The sequence below is a fragment of the Festucalex cinctus genome, chromosome 13 (assembly GCF_051991245.1).
Source record: "Festucalex cinctus isolate MCC-2025b chromosome 13, RoL_Fcin_1.0, whole genome shotgun sequence".
Classification (NCBI taxonomy): Eukaryota; Metazoa; Chordata; class Actinopteri; order Syngnathiformes; family Syngnathidae; genus Festucalex; species Festucalex cinctus.
The window spans coordinates 7245328-7259020 of record NC_135423.1 but is presented as its reverse complement, the minus strand read 5'-3'; the positions used below and the strand labels follow the sequence as shown (position 1 = coordinate 7259020).

The 13693-nt window shown below is 39.2% G+C and overlaps 2 protein-coding genes across 2 annotated transcripts in view; one reads left to right on the top strand and one right to left on the bottom strand.

Moving 5' to 3' along the window:
- LOC144033043 (rho guanine nucleotide exchange factor 26-like) overlaps positions 1–13693 on the top strand; it is a 28962-nt gene that overhangs the window by 13324 nt on the left and 1945 nt on the right. Inside the window, exons 12-14 of the mRNA XM_077540749.1 lie at positions 6127–6336; positions 12947–13017; positions 13121–13225. Of these exons, the coding sequence (XP_077396875.1) occupies positions 6127–6336; positions 12947–13017; positions 13121–13225 (386 nt within the window). The remainder of the gene's footprint in view (positions 1–6126; positions 6337–12946; positions 13018–13120; positions 13226–13693) is intronic.
- dhx36 (DEAH (Asp-Glu-Ala-His) box polypeptide 36) overlaps positions 584–13693 on the bottom strand; it is a 37381-nt gene continuing 24271 nt past the window's right edge. Inside the window, exon 27 of the mRNA XM_077540747.1 lies at positions 584–921. The gene's annotated coding sequence lies outside the window, so the exon portion shown is untranslated. The remainder of the gene's footprint in view (positions 922–13693) is intronic.

The following is a 13693-nucleotide window of genomic DNA, read 5'->3' as shown; positions in this document are numbered from 1 at the left end:
ACCCTGAGGATCAAGCATTTAAGTTCATTAGTTAAAATATATATTAACTTGTACATTTATGTTTCCAGAATCATTTACACATTTATACATTTTTTTTTTTTTTTGTACAAGTATCTAAGTTGATGTGTCGATTTTGCTGCTCTCCGTCATTCAGTTGCATTTACCTAAAGTATGCTCCCTTCTGATTGGTTAGTGCTAGTCAGCTGATCAGGAAGTGCTGGCACTGTAGCTACCGTGTATGACGAGCAAAGTTTAAATTAAGAATGTGTCTGTTTCCAGCCTTCCTTTTCATTTTATAAACAGTCCCATTAATCACAAACGGAGTAAAAAAATCAGTTTTTTTTCTCGAAAATCTGGCACTTTTTAAACTCGTAAATTTGCGACGTTAAAAAGTTGCAAATTTGTCACTTTAGAAAGTTGCAAATTTGCTTAAAAAAAAATATTTATACATGGCCCTAATACGTCGTCATAATAATGCTTAATAATGTTATTGCGATTTTTTTTTTTTTTTTTTTTTTTAACGTTTGATGGATTAGTGAATTAATTATTGACTGTTCGGGACCCCATCAGAAAGTGAGTCGCCTTATTTGTTTTTATTTTATTTTTAAAATTTTTACAATACAAAAAACTAAGTGACGGACCAGGAGGGAACAGACCATGGTAAACTGCGGGCTGAAACGTAGCGCACCTTTGAACCTCCCCCGCCGCCCCCGGCCAATAAAGCTGCAGGTGTGTGAACCTGCAGCGTTTCGACATAACTATTTCTCAGTGTCATCAACTGCTGTTGCTTAGTCATCAAAACTGTTCCTGCGATTCCATCCATCGCTGAAGACTTCCTGGAAATGATGTGTTTTTCATTAGCGTGCGTAGCCCCCACCTTTCTGGAATCGATTGTCCCCCGACTGGCTCGCTCAAAAATTCCTAAGAATCGTAGAGAAGGGCGGGGGGGGGGAAAAGAAACATTCAAAAGATGTTTTTCTGGGAATGGAACCTGGAAGAGGCTGACTGCTTTGATGTGTGCAGTCCAGCTTGCATTTGGAAGAAGACGGCTTTTGGGAAATAGGAGTGCAAATGAGGGAAGTTGTTACAATATTGGTTTGTTCTGTCGTGTCACGCAACTTGACCGCGTTCTGTCGAGCAAAACAAAAACACAGCTGAGATACTCCCGGGTTACAAACAATGAGATCATGTTTTTTTTCAACTCATTGACTGGCAGCCGTTTTCACTGAAGCAACCCCTTCGTTCCTGGCTGTTTTACTGGATTTTGATTGATTTTGCAAAGCCTATAGAATGTTGTGTTCTATTGCTATAAAAACATAGAGCCTACCAAAAGAAAGTTTGGAGTCTCTTCTTTCATCAGGAAAAAAAGTATATTTCTATCTGTTTCCGTTTTGCAGCAATCAGCATTAGGATATAGCTAAGTTTCATCAATATTCACATTCCTGGTGAAAACGCTTGACAAAAAGAGCTTGTTGCAACATGGCCCTGGCTGATCTCTTATACTCTGTCGCCACCTGCTTGCCGTTTTTTGTAATAACTACCATTGCTTTAAGCCATCTCTTCATGTCAGAAGCAGCATCAAAGCCTTCCGTATGCGCTTGCATAGAAAACATGTAAATACGTATTTGGGAGTGAAGGACAAAGTATTAAAAAACGTGTTTACACGTTTTTGGCTTTGAATGAGTGAAACAAGTAAACGTCTTTTTTTTAGTGAAGCACTAAAAAAAAGGAGGGTGAAAAGTGTGCCGTCCTTTGGGATAAATCGAAGGTGGTAAGACGGTTTCCAAGTTTACATCATCAATAGCAGAGTATAAGAGAGCAACCAGGGCCATGTTGCAAAAAAGCTCTTTTCCCCATAATTCTAAATAGATTTTTGAATAATGAAACTTAGCTATATTCTAATCCTAATTACTGCAAAATGGAAACAGATACAAATATAAACGTTTCAAGATTGACATTCAACATCAGAACAGCTCATAGCAGCTTAGGTTTGGTCACTTGGTATGGTACCTCAATTCAATTTCTGAGGTCTGGTTCAATCGGCAAATGCATCCATTTCTCCGTCAACATGGCCGAATGACGGCTCAGGTTGATTATTTGTTGAAGTGAACGGATTCCTGGATCCAAAGTGGGAATATGTACTGGAAAGCAGACCCTGTGTCAGATTTGGCTGTCATGCAGCAGGAAAGCGTCGAGTTGCTGGACTGCGCGGGAACACTTACATAATGATGAAAGATCCGCAGCAGCTGGCTTCTCTCTCATTTCCACTTGCACCAACTTGGTCTTTTTTTTTGTCTTTTTTTTCCGAACCGGGCATCTTTTGAACAACCACTATTGTTACATTGTGTTTTTTATGTCATCTTTGTTTGTTTGACGATGCTATAGAGTGACTCTAGCTTCATTCTAATTAATATAAAATTAATGCCCCTGCGATTGTTAGTGGGCCGGCCCATGAATCGCGAAAATCCACGCAGAATTGATGGCCACAGAAATGCATTGTTTTGTTTTTGTTTTTAAACCATAACAATTCTTTTATAAAATGCTGATAAACACTCAACATGTTTTCCAACGGTGAAAACGGGGGCCCCCAAAACCTATAAATAAATGAATAAATAAAATGTCCATGGGTGCCGAATCGTAAGTCTGTCCAGTTTGTCCACTGTAATGGAAAATGCAATTTACATGCTAACAGTTACCATCAATAACCTCAACGAAATATTGTAGCATATTACTGGGTTAGTTACAGTAGTAGTATTGTAGAAAATGTTCCACATCAACACTGTTCAACAAAAAGCACGTATCGACAAATTTCTATCTGGAAATCAAAACAAAAAAATGGATTGTACAATAAATAATTGCACATTGTACAGACAATGATGATATGTTACTTTCAAATTGTCACTTAAAAGGCTTGATCTTGAAATGCACTCTTATATTTCCATTATTTCTTATTGGAAAAATGTTTTCAAAATCCAAACAATCTTGAGGTAGAAGAGCATTCCAGAAGGAATTAGCGTATGTTCAATCTCAGAATTTCTACTGTAATGGATTAGGGCCATTGAAATCATTTAAGCCCGCTTTATATCCAGCCACTCATGCCAGAAAACTCACCACACAACCATGCAGGTTTTGCTCGTGTTGCAATCCCCGCCATGCGAACGGCATTCCAGACATGTTACCTGCAGGGCAATCAATCATGACAAGTGACAAGAAAGAAATCCTGCAGTTGTGTGTAAGAATATTTCAGGATGAGCAAGACATAGCGGAAATGCTCTTCTGCACCCTGCTTGTCGTTAATCAAAGCGACAATGTGAGCTGTGTTCCACATTGGATAAGCAACAGTGCATTGCTACTTAAGTCAATTATTAAAGAATGAAACTAAAATATGCAGTGACGAAAAATCACCATCATCCTAATCCAATAGGTTACCAAAAAAATAAAAAATAAAATAAAATAAAAAGGTTAGGTACAAACAAGTCACAGGTAATAGAATTATTTGTAATATTATCATCAGTAAAGTTGTCTCATTAAAACTTCATTCAATTTTCCTTTTTATTTTTCACCCATTACAGTAGTGCAAGCTTGTTCTTGTATTACTAATCCTAATCTTAGAAAATATACTGTACACGTTTTATGTCAAAATATCAGTTTCTTGTATAGCAGAGAGCTTTTTTTCTTAATGTTAACAATTTTTTTTAACAATTTTATTAACAAAAATGTTTGACTATTTTCTTTTGAGACTTATATTCCTTAAAAAAAATATTGTTTTACATTACAACTTTTTTTCATAATTTCATCCCCCCCCCCACCACAAATTTTTGTTTTTCTTTTTTCACAATACTATAAAAAATAAATTTCACTTACTACACAACAGGCAAATATATTTTTATTTATTTTTTTGCTTTAACCTGTTTATGTTCAGATGTTTTTAAATCATGGTTGCCAGTATTATACTGACAAACACAATTTTTCAATTAGGCTGCTGTTCCGTTCAAGGATTGTGTTAGCTTTGGCAACTTAATTGCTATCAACAGTAATCTTAAGTTATGCTAATCAGTTCCCTCTCCCTTCTGCTTCTATCATTGTTCTCCTCTTTGCACAAGTCCTAATTGTTTGACGTGGTTGATTTGCGAACAATGGGGTGGGGTACAAGTGTGGGGGCCGTCTTCAACAGGTGGTGTCGGTTGAGCATCACTCACAGTTATCTTAAGTTAAGTAAGCTGAAGTTGTTGACCGTGACTGGGTTCCCTGACCGGCCGCGACCCTTTCCACAATCCAACAGTTCGTATTTTTAAGCGAGGCCGCAAAAACAGAAGCATTTCGAGACACTTACGCCCTCCTGTTTGTTTTGGAGCGTGCTCCCCTCATGACACGGCAGCTCACGTGACGGTGCTCTCCCGTCCAGCCGCCCCCGCCAGCTCGGCTGCCGTTCCCGTCTCGAGTTGATAAAACCCACATGGGCTCGCCTTAAAGCTTCTGTTCTTGGGCGCGCTACGTAAACACGCTTCGCATGTAAGGTTGCACAATTGGGTCCAGATGTTTCCTACCGAGCGTGTACGCACGCCGACAAAAGCTTACACTCAGGGACAGGTACGAAATACAGACTAAAGAAACAGGTTACATTTTTAATTTTTTTTATTTTAACGGACATAAAGTATGATATGCAATGAAGATGCTGATTTATGTGCCTCTCTTGGTGACCATAATAAACTTGACGGTCTTAAGCCTTGGAGGGCTTTTAAAACATTATGGGATGAAGAAACCTGAGCTTAATTTAATGTTTGGGTGAGAGGGGGTTGAATAAAACAACCAGCTGGAATTTCCGCCCTATTTTGTGTCACTATTCTGGGCACCAGCACGGAAAAAGTGGACATGGCAATTTTCTTCCTTCGGCGGTCGTATCAGAGTCTTAACAGATGCAGGATGATGACTGAGTTTTAGGGAATACCACACAACATAGAATCTATCTATCTATCTATCTATCTATCTGGTTAGTTGTTTGGCTGGCTGGCTGGCTAGCTAGAAGTTTCCGTGTCATTCTAGCAGGATAGCTAGCTGTCTGTCTAGCTCACTGACCTGAATGTATGACTGGATAGCCGATAGGCCAAGACTTTTGAAGTCACGAGGCCGCCATATTGCTCCTCCCAAGAAACGCTTCCCGGCATACGTTCCTATACATTTACAGTATTGAACTTGGAGAATATTTGAGACAGTGCTTAGTAGAAACAGCACGATATATGATGTTTTAAATTTGTTAAACATAAGAGGACTTCAGACAACATGCCCTACAACTTGCCTTAAATACGTGTATAAATTATATGATTGATGTTTACATGAGGAAACTTGTGTATATATTTTTTTTTTTTATCTGCCAAATGTAATATTGGGATCTAAGGAACTGAGCGATAAAATAAAAATTGGGTCTTCAAAGCAGCACATACCAAAATACCTGTTGTTGGTTTTTTTTTTAATTGTATTTTATTTTATTTTATTTATTTATTTATGTTTTGCTTGTGAAAAAAATTGTGACCAGCCCGCCACAAAACCCCCATCCCTCCCACGGCCCTATATTAACTGCCTATAAGCTGTATATGTTTCATCTGTATGTATACCGTGTAGTTTATACAGTCTGCTCGGGATATGGGAGGAGTAAGATGGCCGCCCTGTGACTTCAACAGGTTGCACGGGCATGTATGGCCTATCGGCTAGCCAGTCATATATTCAGATCAGTTGTCTACCTCGCTAGCTAGCAAGCTAGCTGTCTATCACTAGCATCTATCACTCTAGCTAGCTAGCTAACCCCAACACTAGCTAGCTAGCTAGCTACCTATCACTCTAGCTAGCTAGCTATGATGGGACAGGTGTGTAAATACCAACAATCACTTCTACCTTCCAGGTTTTTTTTTTTGGTTTGTTTGGGGTTTTTTTTGGCTGTCCAACGAGTATTTTATACAGTAATCACCTGCACATCTTCACTTCACAATTTCTTCTATTTCCGTATTTTGGAAACTATACATCTTGACCAACAGACTACCTTTGACTTTTGACTGATGACTACGGCCACACTTTGTGGGCCGAACGTGGCTTATTAACAGCTCTCATTCCCAACTCAACTCTCATTCCCAGCGAGGAGAGCTACTCTGTGATCGACTACGCCCTGAGGGACGAGATCTGGGTGGGCCCCTGCCAGCCCAAGGAGGTCAACCTGTCGCCGGTCCGCGGCACCGCCGGCATGCTGAGCTCACGGCAAGCCGGCGCCAACCACCTCTTCCGATTGCGTTTCCTCAGCAACCACTCCGGCGAAAAGGTGCCCATGATCTTGGGGACGGAGTTACTGTGAGTACACGTCTTATTGTGGGGATGTTGAAGCATTTTCACTGTTCAAATTTCATCTTGCTTCAATTCACACCTATATCATCTGATTACACATTACTTACAGTATTCGCACAATTTAACGTTAAATATCAACTTGTCCCCATTCATTTTCAATGGGATCGACATTGAACTATTTCTAAGTGTCACTTTCCACGCCCACTTCCATACATATAACTTATCATCATTAACAGGTGTCTCATCCTGCTCAGTGGCACTGTTGGTAAAGCACATTGTCCAGTAACCAGGAGGTTATCATTTCATAATGTATCTCTTAATTTACTTCATAAGCATTCCACATGCATTCAAATCTTAGCATTCAGCTTCCAGCATTCCCGTGCAATTTCTCCAGAAATTGCACTTAGTCTAGTTAAATTAGAAATAGCTTCTCCTAAAAAATATCCACAATTTTCTTGGGCAAGCCAAACTTCTAAGACATGAATGGGTCAAAATGACATTTCTATTTAATTCTCCGTTATTTACTGTCCGTGAAACAATTCGTTGTAAATATATTATACTGTATTGCCAGCATTCAATACATTTTTCAATCAGTCGGACGTGTCTCTGTAGAAACTAACCCAACTAACAACTTTTTCCACTTTTGGCCCATTTGGGGTTCACAGGGATATTTTGTTACACTTCCATTGTCGCGCCATGACATTCACCTTTTACTGCCTCCTGCTAATGGGAGCTCGGAAATCAAGTTTATTAGTCCGCTCAGTCATTTTGTCTCCGCTCGTACTGTGAGGCGAGCCGGCTGCACCGGTTAATTGTTTTGTTGACGGCCTTCCAACCCAGTGGGTTGAAAATACGCTCAAAGACACGTGCTACTTAAATCTTTCCATTAGTGAATAAGAAGTACTTTTATTTGGATTACAGTTTTATCTCTGTTAGGAAGCCGCCGGTTCCATCTCCCTTTTGTACAGTAAATAGAGTGACGAGGGTTTGTTTGGACGGATTACATAACACACACATAAACAAAGGGGATCTGTCATATATTTGGCTCCGTACCCGGTTTATTTGTTCCAGCCTGCGTTTGAGAATGAACAGTTGCACATCATGTACGCACACAGTGCACACTACAGCAGTTTAATTCACATGAGAATTTTGTAGGATTCACGACTAAATGTGATTAGTTGACATTTTGGATGAATGTTCTGAAATTTATAACAATGGATGCTGGTCAACCTAAAATTCGATTTTTTTTTTTTCCCTATTATCCAATATTAGAAGCTTTATTAACTCTAGAGGGAAAACTGTAAGTAGTGTTTAAAAAAAAAAAAAAAGACGTAAAATACTGTCTCAGTGTTCTCTATGTCAGTGTACAATAATATGCTTACAGTAACAACTTTGATGATGAGTCAGGGACAAAGTTTGTGCCTGGGAGGTAACTCTCTAAAAGTCTAAAAAGTTTTCTTCTCTTTTGCTCCCAAAAACGTATAAATACGTTCTATTTTAAATGTTTGTGTCCCAAAGACATATTTATGTTTTTTGTAAGTTTTTTCAATGCGAGAGCATACAGAAGGCTTTGATGCAGCCTCTCAACTGCAAAGAACAGTTGAAGAAATGGTAGTTATTACACAAACGGCCAGCAGGTGGCGGCAGAGCAAAGATCAACCAGGGCCATGTTGCAACAAGCTCTTTTTGCCATTGTTTTCACCAGGAATGTGAATAACGACGAAACTTAGCTATATTCTAATGCTAATTGCTGCAAAACGGAAACCGATAGAAATATACTTTTTATTCTTGATGAAAGAAGAGACTTTAATCTTTCTTTTGGTAGGTTCCATGTTTTTATAGCAATAGAATATAATATTCTGTGGGCCTTGCAAAATCAGTCAAAATCCAGTAAAACAACCGCGAGCGAACGGGATTGCTTCTGTGAAAATGGCTGCGAGTGAATGAGTTAATAGAGCAACTTAAACTGGTTTTTAGGCGTTTGACAAAATGACCGAAGAGGTTCTTCTAATTGTGAGGGGCCCCACTGAAGCGAGTGCATTGTGACGAGTGTTGGCCATGTCTACATGAGGGGTTACTGCCCCCTCTGTGCACTGTGATGGAAAACCCCCTCATCCTTTGACAACGTGGACTTTGGGGGGGGCTTGACTGGGATGTCACTGTGTGTGCGCACTGTAGTATTCTGGCAAGTGTCCATTCTTACAGTGGTTGCATAGCAGCGTCCCATTGTGAAATGAGCTGTTTCCCACGACCGCCACCCCCATTCACACACATGCACGCACACACGTCGGCTCACTCCCTCGACCCGTCTTGACCATCTCGCGTCTGTGCCATCTTTTGTTTTTGCTCGGGAAATAGCTTCCACTTCCGACGTCCATTCTTTCTGAGTTAGTGACCAACCACGTGACTCATGGACGTGGGTCACCATTTAGTCAAGTCTAATGAAATGACCTAGTGAAGATCATCGAGGTCCTTAGTAAGTTGATTTGTTTGATGAGTTAGCTATGGTACAAGCATTTGGTGTTAGCAAAAAACCTTCAGGCTTCTACTAGAAAGCAAAAAAAATAAAAACATTTTTTTTTTTTTTAAGTCAGGAAAAGCCTACTAGAGCATCTGAATTAGATTTTGGTTAATTGGATTTTAAATCATGGCGTTAGTTATAATGTGATTGGTTAATTCTGATCACAGCCAAATCCCTGATTATGAGAGGGTGTGCACACTTTTGCAACCACATTATTTTGGTTGTGTTTACTTGTGCTTTCCAAATACATATATATTTATAATTGTAATAATTTAGATAGGTAATAGGCCAAAAGATGCCTCATTCTTTAATATCAAATGTGTTTTGAACGGGGGTGTGCAGACTTTTTATAAGCACTGGAGATAGTCCATTAATTTATGCATCGAGTGTGAATGGATTTGTGACTTGGACTGCATGTAGCATAATAATTATAAAGCATTATCAGAGCTTCCCTTGGGGAAATTACTCACCTGTAGTTAATAGCAGGTCTACAATAAATATTGAATTATTATTGTGGTTGGTAATTAGAAAATAATTATCTCCTCATGATTAATAGAAGAGGAACAATTGCCATCACAAAACTAACTGTACAGTACATGCAATGCAATTGAAAGTAATACGTTTTCGCTGTTAAACAATTATAAAACTACACATTTTAATTTCTTTTTTATTCATTAGGCTAATTATAATCTCACAACGGGAAATTCAATTTGCACTCCACTCTATAAGTCAACTACATTCAAGTCCTTACAGATGAGATACTGCCATAAAAGCTTGTGTTATTGGCAGGATTTGAACCTGCGCAGGGAGACCCCAATAGATTTTTAGTCCATCGTCTGCTTGCAGCCAATTTCCATATTCAATTAAAGGCAGAATATTTGATACTGCTCTTACGCAACACCTTCAAACTGAACCACAGGCCAATGTGACATTTCGCACATTCTGAGCAAAGGGTGGGTCTGTTTGACTGTGAAAATGAGATTTTTTTTTATTTTAAAAAAAAAATTTTTTTTTATTAGCTCAAGAGAATATGACTCTCACATACACACTGAACAAAAACATTTTTATTTTCACTGTCTGAAAGAAATTATTTTGAAAGTCAGGACCACCTGTCTCGGTTACAATATGATTTAATAAATAAATAAATAAAAAGCCCAAAAGCTAGTTAACAAAATAAATAAATAAAATACAACTCCAAGAAAAGGAAAGTTACATTAAAGAGACAATATCAGCACGGCTACGAGTTACTATGAAACTATAATATTGTTACTACAAGCTCACAAAATGACAAAATAAAACCTTTTTAAAAATAAAAAATAAAAATAAAAATAAATAAAAAAAAAACTGAAAACCTTGCTTGCTATTTCCCGCATGCTATCTTTGGGCAAGCAGGATTTTCCGCAATGACGCAAACCAAAACAAAATTACAGAGTAGGCTGGACGCAAAAAAACCCGGATTATTCAGAACAAGACTAATCTAGAATTGTTTGGCCTTTTGGTGCAGCCTGTTCTTGTTTTTGATAAATTTTACCATGAGGAAGCCTCGCTGACGGGAATCATCCCTACGCACTGACATGGGAGTTTCCTTTCTCGCCGAGAGACAAGTCATGTTTCTGTCAAGCGTTTTAAACGTGCTTGCTTTGGGTTGTGGGACTGTTCTGAGGGTTAGCAAACACGGTGATAGCAAGGAACGAAAATGAGGAAGGAAGGATAGAAGAAGACTGTCATCGCTTTTTGTCTAGCCGAGAAAGAAGCTGCGCAGTGCACGTAGGACGAGGGCGTAAGAAGATCCACTGGCAACGGATTTATGATGCTTCGCATTCTCTCGTCCTTTAAGCGTTCACCTAACCGGCCTAGCACCTGTCTGCTTGTAAACACGCACATACGCTCTCCTTGCTTATGTATATTCCACAGATAAGCATTAAAGCGCCTGTCAGACACATGCACTCCATCCATACGCCGTCCACTGTCGCCATAAACGTGCTCAGCTGTGTTGTGCATGTGTCACCTATCACGATATTGAAAAGCAACTGTCTTCCCCCGACTGGTTATCAACATCAAGTTACATTTACGACACATTTGTTGACTCTTCTAGGATGTCCCGTTTGTTAGCTAAGGTCGCACAGCAAGTTGATGGTTAATGAGTCACAAAGCCGCCATCTTGTGATAAGGACTTGAGTGGTGGATGACGGCGCTAAACTTAAACCATGTGTGGCGTTGAGTCACAATTGTAGACCAGCTAAGCTCACAAGTTGTGGGTCAGACAGTAGCATGTCTTCGAAATTTAAATAAAGACGTAAAACGTAAAGTAAATAGCTCCCTATTGTTTGCTACAAGTTTTTTTTTTTTTTAGTATTAAAATTTGGCTTAGTTTTAATTTCAAACAAAAACAGAAGGTACAGAGAGTTCCCAGGGTCAGAAGCATCTATGAAAATTTGAATAATTAGTTCCCTGATTCACCCCCCCCCCCCCCCCCCCCCCGAACAATTTTTTAAATGGATCTATTACTGACTGTATAATTTTTCAAAATGGCCGATGCCAAGATTCGTCAAAATGTTGAATATCGGCGCCGATAATCGGGCTATCCCTATTTATGACGACACAATGCTAAACTGGATTACTTTGAAAACTCAGTCAGTAGTCAAAGCCAGTTCCACTTAGCAAATTGAGAGAATTTGGTAGCCTTGAAAAAAGTATTTAGCGAAGTCCGCTGTTTTGATTTGAAGCAGCCATTTTAGATTAATTTTGGTCAATTCCAGGTGTGCGTCAAATACTACTTGTGCTTGAAAGATTGACTGACGATGCACAGGAATCTGTGTTGCCATTAAAATGGCAGAACTACGCTACCAAATGTTATACATGTAATAATAGTTGTAATTTAGGTTCAATTAAAAAAAAAAAAGATTTAAGTTGACATTGCTTCATCAAGCCTCGTGCAAAACTACTTTTTCCAGTCATCTGAACGGAGTTCGCAAAAGTGTGGCTACCGCTAATGCTAGTTCTGTTCAACTATGTGAGGAGAGCAGACTGGAGGAGAGGGTGCAAAACAAAGCTCGCTAGCTATTAAAAGATAATAAAAGATATTGCCGAGCCTCCAAATTCATTTCGGTCACAAGTATGGAAGCATTTGGGCTACTCGCTTGAGAACAGAGATGAAAATTTAGTTGACAACACAAGACTACTTAGCGGTTAGCAACATGAAATTTAGTAGCTATCCAATTGAGGCTTCAATGAAATAATTGTATCAAGGTGTTGCTCTAAATAATGTCCCTGCATGGCAAACATTGTTAAACATAGGCTAAAATACTTTTTGCTGATATGCCGTAAACAATCATTTAAAGTCGCTGGCATCAAGAATCCTCATCATAAGATGTCCTATAACCAGTAAAGTGGGCAATGTGAGACACCACGTGTCCTAGAAAAGATCAAAAAGCAAAGTGCACAATTGGAAAACAATAATCCAGGCTGACTCACAGGATTTGCATGTGTGAGAGTGCAAGCTCCGCTTCCATCAGCATGTCCCTTCATGTTTTATGAGTCAGCCCCCCTAAGAAAAAAACAGTCAAACTTATTTATCCCTTCAAATCCCCTCACTCTTGAGATCCACGTCCTCACCTCAGTCGGATGTGGGAACAGGTGAAACTCAGGAGATAAAGTTACGTGGAAACCGCCCTGCGTGGCTCCGCCCACCATGTGTGTGTGTGTGTGTGACTTTTCTTCCCACGGATCAGACAAGAATGACAGAGAAAAAACGCCAAAGTCTCTCAGTGGCCTCCTGAGATTTTGCCTTTGTTCCAACAACACACCTTTTGTTGTCTCCAAACCTGCTGAAGCACTCAAATCCACTCAATGAGGTTCATTATGTTGACACGCTCAATGCACTACAATATTACAGTAATATCTGTACTGTCAGAGTGCCTGGATGATGATTACATTAATATTTTGAATAGGCTTTTTTTCATGATCAAACATTCCAAAAGGTGACATTACACGAAACATAACAGTGCGTGAAAAATAGTACATGTCTCAAGGTGTACCAAATGTTGTGTCCAGTTGTTGCTAGTTGACGCAATGTGCTTTTTGTGTTGTTTTTAGGAACGAACGTGCTCGTTGGATCAGCGCCCTGGGCCACAATGTCAACAAAGACGAGAGTCAGGACAGGACCAGTAAGACAATTGCGCCCCCGTGTGGCTGCGTAATAAAACGCTCGTCATGTTCAAAGGGAGTTTTCGAATAAATGTGGTGGTGGTGTTGTTGTTGTTGTTGTAGATGCCATGCAGGTGGAAGTAATCAGAACATACACGGCCAAACAGCCGGATGAGCTGTCACTGCAGGTGGCTGACGTGGTGCTCATCTCACAGACGGTAGAAGATGGTAAGAAACTCATACTTTCATTTTGGTATCAGATAAAATTGTCAAACTTAAAACTGAGATTTATTTATTTATTTATTTTTACCCCTCTCCTTTGGCATCCATGGCAAGCCAGGTATATTGATTCATTAGGTTGTGTTGGTGGCTGGGCAATATGGCCCAAAATCATATCAGGGTCTAAACTGCATCCCTTCATGGTAACAATATAGATCACAGTATAAAATTAAGTGTATTTTTTTTTTTATTAATAATTTGCTTTATAATTTGTTTACCTAGTCCTTTATAGAAGCTAAATAGATAAAAAAAAACATTGAAAGAATAAATGTACTTTTGTATAACAACACTTATTGTGCAAATTTCAAAATAGTGCAAACAAAAAATTGGTGATATTTTAAATGAAAACAGTTCAGAGCAAGTATTCGCTTGAAGGTCATGAGGGCATGCAAGAGTAGCCATTGTAAACAGCACAAA